At 31.7% G+C, this 16,513-nt stretch overlaps 1 protein-coding gene across 3 annotated transcripts in view; it reads right to left on the reverse strand.

The window, feature by feature from the left end:
- The window catches only part of zfpm2a (zinc finger protein, FOG family member 2a), a 309,174-nt gene that overhangs the window by 187,569 nt on the left and 105,092 nt on the right, over positions 1 to 16,513 (reverse strand). For all 3 annotated transcript variants that reach the window (XM_068213998.1, XM_009292598.4, NM_001039635.1), the window contains 1 exon segment: positions 15,754 to 15,855. In XM_068213998.1, the coding sequence (XP_068070099.1) occupies positions 15,754 to 15,855 (102 nt within the window).

Genomic DNA, 16,513 nt, shown 5'->3' on the forward strand with positions numbered 1-16,513 from the left:
TCCCCCCAATGTGTAAAACGATTTGAGTGTCCAGAAAAGCGCTATATAATTGTAAAGAATTATTATAAAAAGCTGAATTTTTTTGCATCTTCTAATATTCTTTATAATTTAATAATTAATATTATTTATTAATAGTTGAGTACATTTTTATCAGATTATTTAATGATTTTCTTTTATCTGAAATCAATCCCATCACATACTAAAGTCATCTTTTCACATCCTTTCATGGTTTTTCTAAAAGGGTAAGTTCACCTATTAATGAAAATCTTATTTATTCACCCTTGCTTTTCCCAAAATCTGCGACTAAATGAGTTTAGTATAGAGACCAACTCTCTTAAAGCTTGCATTTTAGCTGTTTATTATTTTTTATAAAGCACATATTAATACATTATGTTGCATTAGCATATCATACATTCCTTATTCCAACACCTAAGTGCTACAGCTATCAATTGATAAGCAGAAATCAGAAGTTTATTTGGGCAAAATCCATATTTAATACACTGTGAAAACATAGTTGACAACTTGTTCCACAGCTTTTTTTGAGTTGATTTAACCCAAGTACACTACCTGACAAAAGTACTGTCGTTGATCCCAGTTGTAAGAGCAACAAATAATAACTTGACTTCTAGTTGATCATTTTGGAAAAGTGGCAGAATGTAAGATTTTTCTGATTGATCATGTGATGAACTGTATCATAATCATCACAAATACTGCAGAAGACCTATTGGAACCCGCATGGACCCAAGATTCTCACAGAAATCAGTCAAGTTTAGTGTTGGAAAAATCATGGTTTGGGGGTTACATTCAGGGACGTGCGAGAGATCTGCAGAGTGAATAGCAACATCAACAGCCTGAGGTATCAAGACATTTGTGCTGCCCATTACATTACAAACCACAGGAGAGGGTTCCTTCTCATACTTCAGCCTCCACATCAAAGTTCCTAAAAGCAAAGAAAGTCCATGTCCTTCAGGATTGGCCAGCCCAGTCACCAGACATGAACATTATTGAGCATGTCTGGGGTAAGATAAAGGAGGAGGCATTGAAGATGAATCCAAATAATCTTGATGAACTCCTGCAAGAACGCTTTCTTTGCCATTCCTGATGACTATTATTAAGTTGACTATTATTATTAAGTATGAGTCATTGCAGAGATGTATGGATGCAGTCCTCCAAGCTCATGGGAGTCATACACAATATTCATTCTTTCTCCACTGCACCATGACTTTATATTCTATACTGTACATCTTTCTATTAAGTAACAAGACTTTGTCTAAGCAAAGTCAGAGCTTACTGTCCTAATTAAATAACTAAAAATCAAGGCACGATCATATTTTATTTTAGTTAAATAAGCATAATCTAGAGGCCTTTGTCTTTCATATAAGCCACTTCCAATACCAAATGATGAGTTATTATTTGTTGTTCCTAAAAGTTGGATAGGTGACAAGACTTTTGTCAGGTAGAGTACTGCACTTGATTCAATTTAAGTTGAGTCAAAAAAAAAAAAAAAAAAAGCTCTGCAGCAAGCTGCCTAACAATTTTCAGTTGAACTGTCGGCGATTCTTTCTATTATAAAACTGAAGCAGTGGGAAGATCCATCTTGCAGTGTAAACTAAGCAGAACACTACCCCAGATAGTCATGCAGTGTGAACATGCACAAAAGTAGTGCCTTTTATTTTTTTACTTTCATAAACAAACTTTCAGATCCTACTGACTTCCATTATGCTAACTCAAAATACATATTTTATGTTTCAAAGAAAAAAAAAAGAAGATCATATTTGTTTGATATGAAAGAGAATAAACAATGACAGAAATGTAATGTTTATGTAAACTTTTCCCCATAGTTTCTTTATATATAAAATAAAGCTAAAACCTTCTCTTAAAAAATACATTCACATTAAATATACATCCTCCAGAAACAAGCCGTTGCTTCTTGTTTTGAAGGTTTCAGATTATTTTCAACAAAATAAGACTAAACAGTCATTTTTCTGTGAAAATACTTGAGAAAAAACAAAACATGGGCTGCTTTTACAATATTTTTGGGGGCTTTTTGCCATTTTTAAAGCCTCATTTGGTCTCATTAGGCTGAAAAGAGCAGCATAAACATCTTTTTTTGTATTCCACAGAAGATACTCCTTTGAAACGACATGAGTAAATGATGACAGAATAGTAATATTTTTTGCCTGATCTATTCCTTTAAGACCTTCATCCATCTTTTCCGCTGTGTGTTTTCAGATCCAGCACAGAAATCTAAGGCGGTTTGCACTGAACCCATAACTGCCATCTGTTTGTTTTGGGCTGGGAAGAACAAAAAAAAAAAAGACACGTTGATAATTGTGACGCATGTTGAAAAAACACCCAATGGCCTTTTCAAATATTTGTGCCGCTGTGTTTTGCGGCGATATAAATAGCAGCACAGCAAACGCAAACATTTGTCGAGGCACCTGCCATGCTATCGTGACCATCTGCTCTACAAATTCACTTAGCATGACATATGTGCATTAAAGCTGAAGCGGCTATTGTTTGGTGTGGGTGAGAGGGTTTGGTCAAGGGCGGACAGTGGTACAGGTGGGCTGAGAAGAGAACTGTATGTGCTTTCTTGACTTTGGGATAGAGGCGGTTGGGTGTTGCGTTCTGTCTGACTTGAGGGTTTCTTCAGAGGAACGTGCCTGTGGCTCGGGTCCAGTTGGCACACAGAGACAGAAGTGAGTGTGTCCGACAGGCACTGCTGAGCTCAGAGAGCCGTTCAGGAGGAGGTGTGTCACTCCTCAAGGTGATTGGATCACGCTGAGGGTTATTTAATGCTTATTGGACAATTCAGATTCTCTATTTATCATCCTTTCATCATCCACATATATACATGAAATGCCAACAAACATACAAACAAATAAATAAAGATAGTTTAAATAATTTTTATTAAAATAGATTAATTGTAATCGTCATGAATTATTAAGCACAAAATACTATTTAAACGTCTAATACTTCTTTTTGGTGCAAGAATGTTTAACTCGGTTTCTAAATTGGAAATAAAATAAAAGAAAATAAAAGAAAATAAAAATTAATAAACAGACAAGCAAATAAAAAAAAAAATTTAAATTACCAAATAAATAAACAAACAAGCAAATATATACAATAAATTAAAATAAAAATTAAATTAAATAAAATTTTTAAAAACAAATAAGCTAATAAATTAAGTTAGATTAAAAATAAATAAGTAAATAAATAAAATTAAATTAAATTAAAAATAAACAAGCAAGCAAATAAATAAAAAAGTGAAATAACAAAATAAATTAAATTAAAAGTAAATGAACAAGCAATCAAATAAATACAATAAAATAAAACAATACAATTAAATTAATTTAAATAATAAAATTATTTTTAAAAAGCAAAAAAATAAAATTAAATCAAATTGAAATAACAATAAACATATAAGCAAGTAAATAAAATAAAAATAAATTAAAGTAAATTAAAAATAAACAAATAAATAGAATAAAATTAAATTAAATTAAAAAAATTAACTAATAAGCAAATAAATAAAATTAAATAAACAAACAAATAAACAAATAAGCAAATAAATAAAATTAAATTAACAATAAACAAATAAGCAAATAAATACATTTTTATTAAATTACAAATAAACTAACAAGCAAATACAAGCAAATAAATAAAATTATGTAAAATTAAATAAATTAAATTAAAAATAAAGAAAAAATAAATTAAATTAAATTAAATCATGGCAATAGATTAAATCTTAAAATATATTCAAATAGAAACTAGTTATTTAAAATTCTATTTTCTGCATTTTTACTGTTTTGCTGTAGTTTGGACCAAATAAATGCACATATACTTTAAATATTACTGTTGTTGTACTTTTGACTGGTATACCATATAATTATAATACTTGACCGTATATCCAAACACACATATACATATTTACAGTATTTCACAAAATACATATTATCACACTGTTGTATATGCATCAGTATCACTAAGAAATACATAAATAATTAAGATTACAATTAAATAATATATTTTATCAATATTTGTCTGATTTAAGACTAAGATAAAATATGATATGAATTAAGACTAAGATAAAAAAATTTATAATTACAATTACAACTAATTAATAATACATTAGCTCAAAATTAATAAGTAAAAAAATGTGTTTACATACATTAAATATAGGTATTAAAACATATAAAATAACATATAGTATAATGCTTTAAAACTTTAAATATGACACATAAAGAGTTACATTAGAATATAACAAAGAGTTAAAGGCTTAAAGGCTTCTCCTTTAAATTAGACATAGAGATAAGTACAAAACCCCAAGTTCATTATGCATGAAATCTTCCATGCCTTTCCGTTTCTGCACATGCACTTTCTTTCTGCCTTGAGGAGCGTGTCAAGATACGTATCAAAGACGTGCATGATAATTAACAAAAAAGCTGTACAGGCTATTACCACTAATATACAGAAGCCCGTGACGAGAGAAAATGAAGGAGACGGAGAGTCAGATAACAGGGCTCTTCCTTTATGAGCTCAGAATGAATGTTGGTTCATCATAGCGATGCTCTTCTGCCTTCACACAACATGCCGATGGACTGGCAGAAATATACAAGAGAACATCTGAGGAACTTGCATGGATTTAAATATACAATTTCTTTCCAATTTATGATCATCCTGATTCTTTCATTTATTTTATATTAGTTCATCCGTTTGTAGGGCCTTTTTATGTGTTCTGAGTGAGTCATTGACTTATTCACTCAGCTTAGATAATTCAATGATGTTCCTGTGATGAATTGTTTTGTTCGGTAGGTGCTGCCTTTAGAAAACAAACACATACTTTTAATAAAGATGCTTATATAAAACTAATTCAAGTAGGTTATAATACAAGTGTTTTTATGTATTTTGAAAGAGTTGTTGAGTTATTAACTCAGCTTAGGTCATTCAATGATGTTCCTGCTAGTGAATTGTTTTGGTCAGTAGATGCTGCGAACGGAAAACTATCACATGCTTTAAATCAGGGTTTTTCAAAGTCTAAGACAGTGGGCCTCCCTTTTGACACAACTCATCCATTGGCGGCCCCCTCCTCCCAAACACGCACACACACACACACACACACACACACACACACACACACACACACACACACACACACACACACACACACATAYACACACAYATATATATATATATATATATATATATATATATATATATATATATATATATATATATATATATATATATATATATACATACAGTATATATAAAGACACAGACAGATGTCAGACTGGTAACTCACTTTTATCATCATTTGCATGAAATACAGAGTAATAAGTATTTTAATGTAACGTTTTTAAAACTAGGATTGTGGTTCAATATGATTAGAACAGATCCAAGAACTGTCCATCCCAGTCAAAACAGTCGAAGTTTAGCGGGTCTCATGCTGTCATTAGCCAAAATATCTTGACAAACCACACATAAAGGTCATCATGGTTCATTAGCTGGTCCTGTCCACGTAAATCCTAAACTCAAATACTGATCATCATATCGTCGTCTTTTGGGTTTAAGCCCTGAACTTGAAGGCTTTGAATCGGGGGGGTCTTAGAAACCGATCCATTGTATTAGCAGGCATATACTTGTATTGGCGGGCTTGCCAAACAGAAGGGAATTCACAGCTATATGGCCTTCTGGGTAAAAAAGGTTTTCTTATTTTTGACGTATTATTTTTTTTAGCTTTGTTTAATTAAAACGTTTAAATATAATAAAAAATACATATAATAATTAAACTTAATAATTATATTTTTTATCATATAATATTTTTTCCCGCGCCTCCCCTGACATGCTCTGGCGCCCCCCAGGGGAGGCGCGCCTCACACTTTGAAAATTCCTTCTTTAAATAAAGATGAATCTGATTTTAATATATTAGGTTATGTTGAGTATTTTTATGTGTTCTGAATGAGTCGTTGAATTATTCACTCAACTTAAGTCATTTACAAACAATGATCCTGGTAGTTAATTGTTTCGTTTAGTGAGTACTGCCAATGGAAAACATTCACATACTTTTAATAAAAAAGATTGAATGAATCTGATTGTAGTATAATAGGAATATTTTTATGTGTTCTGAATGAGTCGTTGACTTATTCACTACGATCAAGTCATTTACAAATGATGATCCTGGTACTGAATTCTTCTGTTCAGCAGGTGCTGCCAATGAACAACAATCACATGCTTTAAAAATTATGACTGTATGAATCTGATTGTAATATATTACGTTTAAATAGGGGTATTTTTATGTGTTCTCTATAAGTGGTTGAATTATTCACTCAACATAAGTCATTCACAAATGATGATCCTGGTAGTGAATTAGTTTGTTCAGGTACTGCCGATGAACAACAATCACATCCTTTATCTGAGTATGATTGCATAAATCTGATTGTAGTATATTAAATTATGATAGGAGTTAGTGTATGTGTTTTGAATGAGTCGTTGAATTATTCAATCAGTTTAAGTCATTGACATTTGATGATCCTGACTATGAATTGTTTTGTTCAGTAGGGGCTGCCAATAAAAAACAATAACATGCTTTAAATAAAGATGACTGTATAAACCTCACACTAGTATATTACATTATGATAAAAGTATTGTCATGTATTTTAAACGAGTCGTTGAATTATTCAACCAGCTTAAGTCATTCACAAATGATGATCCTAGGAATGAAATTTCTTTTCTCATAGTTTAAATGAAGAAGACTGTATGAATCTGATTGTAGTATAATACAAGTATGTCCAAATCATTGAATTATTCACTTAAATCATTTAAAAATGATGATCAAGGTAGTGAATTATTCTATTCAGTAGATGATGCCAATGATCAACAATCACATGCTAAAAAATGATGGTTGCATTAATCTAATTGCAGTATATTAGGTTATAATCAGTATTTTTGCATGTTCTGAGTGAGTTACTGAATCATTTAGCAAATAAGTTGTTCACAAACTAGATGTTGCTTTCAATGCTGCTATAAATCTGAATTAGATTCTGAACAGGAAAAGTGAATCAGAAAGATTCATCTAAAAGATTCTTTACCAAATAATTAATTCAAACCTCGGCATTTCAAGATCGTAACATTTATATGATTAATTAGTCATGACAAAAAAAAAAAGGTTAATCTTGCTCTTTTTAAAAATTTTATTTAAATGCAGTAATTAAACAACTAAAGTTCTTTGGCAACCCATACTGTAAAAAAACCCCGCAATTTTACAGTTTATTTCTGGCAGCTGGGGTGCCGGGAAAAAATAAAATAAGGACCGTTAAATTACAAAAACTTGCTGTAAAATAACAGAGGTCGAATTACAGATATTTACCAGAAATTTAAATTGAAGTAAATTACTGTAATTGTAATGTCCGTTATGCTACAGTAAATTTCTGTAATTTAACGGTCGTTATTTTACGTTTTTTTTTTCCAGCACACCAGCTGCTGGAAATAAACTATATAATTACAGATTTTTTTACAGCGCAGGCTCATTCTAAAAATGTACCGCTATATACATTTCTGGAGAGTGCCAAATACATGCCAGGAGCTACATTTTTTTTGCAGTTTTTGCTTTCACGAATTCACCAGAGGCAGCTGTGTATGCTTTTTGAGATCTCAAATTTCTCTCATGAGTGCCATTCGCGCGAGTCACATAAATTTACCAAAGGGCACTGTTGACTGACTGACTGACAGATTAACTGACCCTCCCTCCCCTTCCCTAAACCCAACCGATAGTGTTTTCAAAAGCCATGATTGACCTAATTTTTTATTTGACTTAAATGGTTTGTAGCAATTGGTTTCCTCAAACGGTTTGAGTTACCTTAACTTGTTGGGTTTTACAGTCCTCAGTGGGTTGAGTTCTCTTAATTTATTGGGTTTTACTGTGCTCAAGTTGCTTTGTTTACTCAAATGGATTAAGTTCACAGTGCTCATCAGGATTAGTTTTTGAACTTAAATGGTTTGTTGCAATCGGTTTCCTCAAATGGTTTTAGTTACCTTAACTTATTGGGTTTTACAGTGTACATTTAACAGAGCAGTTACCATGTAAAACAGCCACAAACTGACATTGAAGAATGTGAACATTTGCCATTTTCCCACCTGAAGCAAACCTTGAAATTACTTTTAAAAGACTCTTAAGGTGAGAGGACCCTGCTTGAGTCTCTTCATTAAGATACCGTCCTTCTTCTGATGTACTTTCTATTAAACACCCCATTCATCCTGAACAATTAAGAATTATCTGTTGGTGATTGCAATCGCACTTTTTAAAGTAAGTCAGGCAATAACAAAGAGTCGAGATTTAAAATATGGAAAAAAAAAGTAAATACATTGATAACAGGGGAGTGATAACAAACTAAATAAATTTGCTTTTAATCGCTGCGAACAGGAAGTCGTGTCGGTGGAGATGTTCATATTTGATGGTGTGATTATTTAAATTATAACGAGCCCATCTGACTTTTCCAGCACAAAGGGAGCAATGAAAGGGGGAAATGGCCTTTCAGCAGAAGACATGAGGTGAAAGCCGATGCCTGCTTTACGTGCCGAGATTAATGTCCACTGTACCGATGCCACTGTGTGAGCGATGTCACGTCCTGTATTTGGAGAGGCTTGTTTCCTGTTGGGCGATTGCCTCATTTGCATTCAATTTTTCCAGAAACGACCATTTCTTGCGGAGTTTGACAGTAATGTCTCTGTGAGGAGCGAATGGGGCATGTAGGATAGATCTTATCTGCGTAATGTAACTAGATTATCAGCAGCATTAGCAGGCGGCGTCGCTATCAGAGAGATCGTGGTGGGAGGTAAATATGGAATTCAGCATTGAGATGAAGCTGACAAACTAGATTAAAAGGGACAGTTGGGGCTAAAATGAAAATTCTGCCATTATCTACTCATCCTCATGCGGCTCCAATGAGATTTTAAAGCCGGAGGCAAGATTTTTAGCGTATAACGTCTTAAATGTTTGTTCGATTCTCATACAAAACTTTCAGCTGACTTCAGAAGCCTTGAAATGCAGCACACGGTTCTTATGGACTACTTTTTTATGTTACCTTTATGGTGATCAACTAAAAATGTGCTCTTGTAATAGATCAAAATAATTAGTAAGATGTGTGTGTGTATAACATTTTATGACACACTATTTTATACAATGCTAAATGATACACAGGAATTTGACAATTTATAAACATTAGAATATTATTAAAACATATAGAATAATTAAAATAATTATTATTAATATGCTTTTTATTAAATGGTAGTATTTTCATAGCAATTTAAACCACCCCTTCAATATGTACAATAAGAAACAAAAAGAAGTAGCTTTGACTGCATATACTCTAAGGGACAATGTCTGAGTGCATCAATTACATCAGATTTCCAATTTTTTCTTGTGCTTGTATTTTAAAGTGGCCCTCTTATGAGTTGTCAGTCACTGGTATGCCCATCCCCCATCAATTTGAGTTTGAGGCCCCTGATATACATAATGAATATACAGTACTTCTTATACATTATTAAACATAATACTAATAATTTATCCTTACAGTAACATCAGAAATATTTTAAAATCATTACAAATATAAATAACAGACCTTAAATATGACTTGGAAAATAGTTAGGATAATATATTTGAATCAAATTGATCATAACATTTATATTATATCGTCAGATTATTTGAATAAATGTTTATATAATGTTTTTATTGATTTATCCAAATTAAATGTTGATTATTTTATTTCAAACCTATTTTATTGATGACAATTCAATTTTTTTATTTTATTAATGAAACAAAGTGCTTCTTTTGTCCTCACTTAAGTCTCCTTGTATTAAATAGTCTGCTAAATTAATAAATGTAATTAAAGTATATATTTTTATTATTATTATTATTATTATTATTATTATTATTATTATTATTATTTAAAGAGTTTAACTTTTATAATTATTTCATTAGTTCATTCATTCATTAATTTTCTTGCCGGCTTAGTCCCTTTATTAATCCAGTGTCGCCACAGTGGAATGAACCGCCAACTTATTCAGCATGTTTTTACGCAGCAGATGCCATTCCAGCTGCAACCCATCTCTGGGAAACATCCACACACACATTCACACACACACTTATACAGAAAATTTTGCCCAATTCACCTGTATCACACGTCTTTGGACTGTGGGGTAAACAGGAGCACCCGGAGGAAACCCACGCGAACGCAGGGAGAACATGCAAACTCCACACAGAAACGCCAACTGACTCAGCCGAGGCTCGAACCAGCGACCTTCTTGCTATGAGGCGACAGCACTACCTACTGCGCCACTGCTTTGCCCTATTTTAGATTTATTTATTTATTTATTTTTTTTTTTTATTTATTTATTTTTTTTGATAAACATATAAAAGTAAAATATTACACAAGCTTGTTAAATTTTTCTTACTTGGAAAACTGAAATCATTATTTTGAACATTATTGAATATTATTTTCTTACTATGAGTTGTTGTCTAGTACAAACTTCTATCAGTTTCTGAATCAGGAATCATTTTCCTGTAAAGTAAAAACATTTTGAACCCTATTATACACTCGGGGCAATAAGGCGCAATACGTGTACGGCATGATTTGTTGCTATTTTCAGACCAGCACAACCCTAATTTTTACGTTATGCACCACGTTGTTTAAATAATTCATCTGCGCCACTTTGTGGACTCATGAGTGTTCAGGTCTATAAAGAAGGTGTGTTAAGCCGCAATGCTGGCGTGTTGCTATTTTGAGGAATTGAATTAGATGGCACCATTGACCAACTAAAAGCTGGTCTAACGTCCAGCACAGAGCGTGGTAGTTATGCGCCTATGCAGGTTGAAACGCTTACACATCGCTTAATACACACAGGATGCACAGAAATACGCAAATATCTTTACATACGAAAAAAATTAAAGGATTAAAATGTAACAAAAATTATTTCCTCATTCGCAAAAGTAAAGGAGTAAAGAGTAAAAGTAAAGTAGAGTAAGAGAGAAAGCAAAGAGGCCGAATGGAGGAAGCTCGCTCTTTATTCTCGTTCTGCAGATGGTCTGTTTAACCGCTTTCTCGCTAGTGAAGTTCGTTTTTTTTTCACTTACAAAGTCCGCCATATAAATAGCAAATGAGCCATGGCGCGACGCAACTGGCTCTTAAAGGGAATGGGAGATGAGACTCTAAATCAGGGGTCACCAATCCTGGTCCTGGAGGGCTGGTGTCCCTGCAGGGTTTAGCTCCATCTTGCCTCAACACACCTGCCTGGATGTTTCAAGTATACCTAGTAAGACACTGATTAGCTTGTTTAGGTGTGTTTGATTAGGGTTGGAGCTAAAATCTGCAGGACACCGGCCCTCCAGGAACAAGTTTGGTGACCACTGCTCTAAATAGTTTAATGCACATCATGCTCAAAACACACCCCTAACTCCTTAAGAGAATAAGCATAACCCTGTTAGACCATGCGCCGGAGTGCAAACCGTATTTTTCTGTCCCTAAAATAGCAAAAGTGGATTCAGACATGTCTTTAATGCTGTTGAGTGCTTTAGACTTTGCGCCTAGATCGTTAAAATAGAGCCCTTTGTTTTCAGAAATAAGTAAAAATGAAATCATTTTTCTTGAAAAAATTCACCAGTGGTTTAAAAAAATAATCTTGTTTTTGGTTTAATTTACTAACTGTACTGGCAGATAAAGTAGCTTTTCCTTCAGGAAAAATCTCTCTGAAAACAATTTTTATTTATTTTTTTGCTTTGAATTTTGGAACTAGAAACAAGATGAAGTAAAATGATAGTTCCAGTGTTACTCAAACATAAATCTTTCTTCTTGTTCAATTAGAAATCTTTTTCAGCTTTACAAGTGATCGAATTTACAATTTTTATGCATAAAAAACCAACCACCCACACAGACCCCATCCCCATCCACCTCTCACATTTAGAGCATACAAAAAAAAAAAACACACACACTGAAAACAAACCACAAAGAAACTGTCTCTTTCCCAGCATCACAAAATGAATGATCAGAGAGAGACGCCGCTTCTCCCTCCTTCAAGTTTAAAGCTCAGCATTTTCTTCCTGAAAGCCTAGTCTATGATGCCTCTCTTTTTTGTAGACGTTTGCCCCCATCGTTGTGTGACTGACCCCCTTTAGCCCTGCCGGCTGCCTGATCACAGGGCCCGTTTATTACCACCGTCCCCGCCGCTCTTATCTTACACCGCCAATGCTCATTTCCTTTCCAGATTGAAATGCAAATGTGAAATTTAATGATAAATGCATTATCTGATAGGTGCTGATAACTCTGATTCACTGTCAGTATAAAATACACACCCCAGGGGGCCCGCCGGTGCCAACTTGCCAAAATCCACTTTCTTATAAATGTACGCACCTGCAATAAATTCTGGAGGTCATATGCATTAAAAGGGGAATCATATTTTGTGTATTCTGCGATGTGATGCCACGGCTGAACAGTAATTGCTGCCGTTGCTATCTTGTTGGATGTATTATCCATCACTTTGATGAAGTGACTTTTAAGAAGTGCGAAAAAAAAGACAGATAAAACAGATTTTTTTTTACTGTTCTGAGAAACGGTGAGCGGAAATCTGCATGGTAAGGCAAGATTCTTAGGAGGGAGAAGAGATTTCTGTTTTTATGTCTGTTGTGTGCTTTCTACACAAGCTTAAAGGGAAAAAATGAAAATTCTGTCACCGTTTACACGCTCTCATGTTGTACCAAATACGTACACTTTCCTTCTTCTGTGGAACATAAAAAAGAGAACATTCACATAATGTTCATGCTGCATTTTTTCACATAACAGTCCTAAGCATAATTTGTATAGTCCATATGACTTGTGAGACATATTTGTTTTCTGAAGATATACTGTACAATAGATTTGAGCAAAAAATGTATATTATATTAAGTAATATCAAAGATATTAATAATTAATTTTCCACAAAAATAAAAATAATAAGTGTCTTTACCTTCATTAGAACTTGAAACTGAATTGAAATAAATTTAAAATAATAATAAATCATAAATAATCAAATTTCAATAAAGCCATGTAAACATAAAAACATCTGAATTAATTAATATTAATTAAATAAGTCTAAAATTACCTGTTGTTGTTAATAATAAAAAATAATAATAATAATAATAATATTACTTATTGTTTATTATTATTATTATTGTTGTTGTTGTTGTTGCTGTTGTTGTTGCTGTTGTTGTTTTATCATCATAGTCGTCAATAATAGTAAAACCAATAAAATCTCTATTTTTATAACACTGGTTTTTATTTTAAAAATATCAAAACGGTTATAAAATTATATTATAATAATAATTACATTAAATTAATTAACTAATGTTGTTGTTGTTAATAATAAAATTAATGTAATCGCAAATATATATATATATATACATATATATATATATATATATATATATATATATATATATATATATATATATATATATATATATATATATATATATATATATATATATACATATTAATATATAAATAATTATAAGTAATTACATACTCCTATTTGTTATTTTTATATTTTCAGGAATTATTAATGTTGCTAATCGTATACAGTTGGATGATACAAATCAAAAAGTGTGACGGTCCATCAATCTACATATGTAGATATATATATATGTAAGATATATATATATGTATGTATGGGAATTAAAAAAAAAAAAAACAACTATACATAACAATGCTTTTAAAAAAACAACTATATATAGCAATTTAAGACAAAATGCTCTAACTATTGAAAACAAACATGTAAGTATACCCTTATCATAAACATGAGCATACCCTTATCAACACTCAAACAACACTCAAACACAAATACGACTGCTCACTATTGTGCATTCTTTCTTCATAAACATTTACAATGTTGTGTGTTAAAACAGCAAGACACTGATCAAAAGCAGCACTGCATCACAATTCACTATAACATAAAAAAAATGCTCTTCGTAATTCAAGAGCTCATTAAGTCTTCAGAAGCAGCCGAGAGTTTTACCTCTGTCGGTGGCCTTGTCAAGGATATCTTCAGATGTCCTGCTATTGAGCGTCTGAAATCCCCTGATCCCAGATGGATTCATTTAAAACGTGTCATAATGAGCCGCTTACAAGTGATTACTGGCCGCTAGCTAATGGGCTAAACGGTTAAAGAAGGGCCAGAAATGATCGCGAGTTGGATTGGGCCTTCAGGATGGAGTATCATATCAGAGGGGCACTGCAGACTCTTATTCTTCTATGATAGTCCTGTCCTCTGAGTTTCTGTTTTACAGTATATATGGTAATATCTGAAAACCGTCCAGAAGATGATCACTAATCCATAATGAGACCACATTTACAATATAATATTTCTAATTACAATATATGTAATTCTACTTGTTTTTAAAAATCAAATTATTAATCCCCTTGTACCCTGTACTCTTAAGTGTTAAGTTTCTGTATTATTATTTATTTATTATTATCACTTATTATTATTATTATTATTATTATTATTATTATTATTATTATTATTATTATTATTATTATTTTTATTATTATTATTATTATTATTATTTTATTTAATAAACAATTTATTCATTTATTTATTTATTTATTTGTTTGTTTGTTTGTTTATTTAATTATTTATTTAACATTGATTCCATTCTCATTTATTTATATAATTATAATTTTACTTATTCATTCATTCATTCATTCATTCATTCATTCATTCATTCATTCATTCATTCATTTATTTATTTATCATTGATTCCAATATTATTTATTTTTATTACTTAATTTATTTATTGTAATAAGTAAAATGTATTTCTTTATTTCTTTATTTCTTAATTTATTTACTTATTTTTCATTTATTCCAGTCTCGTTTATTTATTTATACATTTATTTATTATTGATTCCATTCTCATTTATTTATATAATTATGTATTTATTTATGTATTTATTCATTTTATTATTTATTCATCATTGATTCCATTATCCTTTATTTATATTATTTTTATTGTAATAAGTAAAATGTTCTCATTTAATTATTTGTTTATTTATTTATAATTGATTCCATTATTATTTATTTATTTATTTATTTTTTTTTTTATTTAAGTATTTAATTATTTAATTATTATTTAATTATTTATTTATTTATAATTGATTTCATTTTCATTTGTTTGTTTATTTATTTATCATTGATTCTATTCTCATTTATTTATTTATATTATTTATATTTTTTATTTATTTGCCAGTGATTCCGTTCTCATTTGAAACCTTTAAATTTAAAAGTGAATTTTTATATCCTTTTCACAATTGTGATTATTTGATTTTGATGAATTTGATTTATTACCTCTACATCAGAATTTGTGGTCTGTATTCATTTTTTTCCTTTTACATAAATAACCCAAACGTTAAAACATAATCTGCAATAATCTGCCACATAGTTTACCTCTGAGTTAACAAATTTGGTTTAAAACCAACGAGCATCCAGCTGTATGTATTTTGGTTTATAAATTGCTGTTGCCAGGATCAACCTAATATGTACAGATTAGAAAGCAGATTCCATACTTAGATATAAGAAGAAATCTTTTCAAAAGTCAAACAATACATTTGTGTGTACATTGAGAATTCAAGATATAAAGAATTAAAAAGAAAAAAAAAACGTGAAGTCAAAATGTCTGATTCTACAACACCAAAAAAAAAAAAAAACATGTTCAGATGATGCACTCACTTGGACCGTCCCATTCCTCTGGTTCCAGAGGGGGGTGTCGGGTCTTCTCGCTGTCGGTTTCCATCTCTGTCTCTCCCATTTCTCTGTTGCCATTTTCCTCTCCTAAAACAATAAACAAATTATAAATAAATAAATTGATTATAGACGACTGCACATTTGATAAAAAGCCGAATGAAGCTGTGAAGAAAGAATAGATAGAATAAGAGACGATATAAAATAAAATTAATAGAGCAATATAATTATGGATGGATGGATGGATGGATGGATGGATGGATGGATGGATGGATGGATGGATGGATGGATGGATGGATGGATGGATGGACAAACGTATGGATGGACAACAGGATGGATGGATGGATGGATGGATGGATGGATGGATGGATGGATGGATGAATAGACAGACAGAGACAGACAGACAGACAGACAGACAGACAGACAGACAGACAGACAGACAGACAGACAGACAGACAGACAGACAGACAGACAGACAGACAGACAGACAGACAGACAGACAGACAGACAGACAGACAGACAGACAGACAGACAGATAGATAGATAGATAGATAGATAGATAGATAGATAGATAGATAGATAGATAGATAGATAGATAGATAGATAGATAGATAGATAGATAGATAGATAGATAGATAGATAGCCCTCTCTGACTGAAAGCAGTGAGATAGATATAGTCAGATCATTTGGTCTGGCATGGCCTTTTTCTGCAGCCAGTGTTCTGGAGTCCGTCTCAGGCTACAGCTGC

This window comes from Danio rerio, chromosome 16, assembly GCF_049306965.1.
Source record: "Danio rerio strain Tuebingen ecotype United States chromosome 16, GRCz12tu, whole genome shotgun sequence".
Lineage (NCBI taxonomy): Eukaryota > Metazoa > Chordata > Actinopteri > Cypriniformes > Danionidae > Danio > Danio rerio.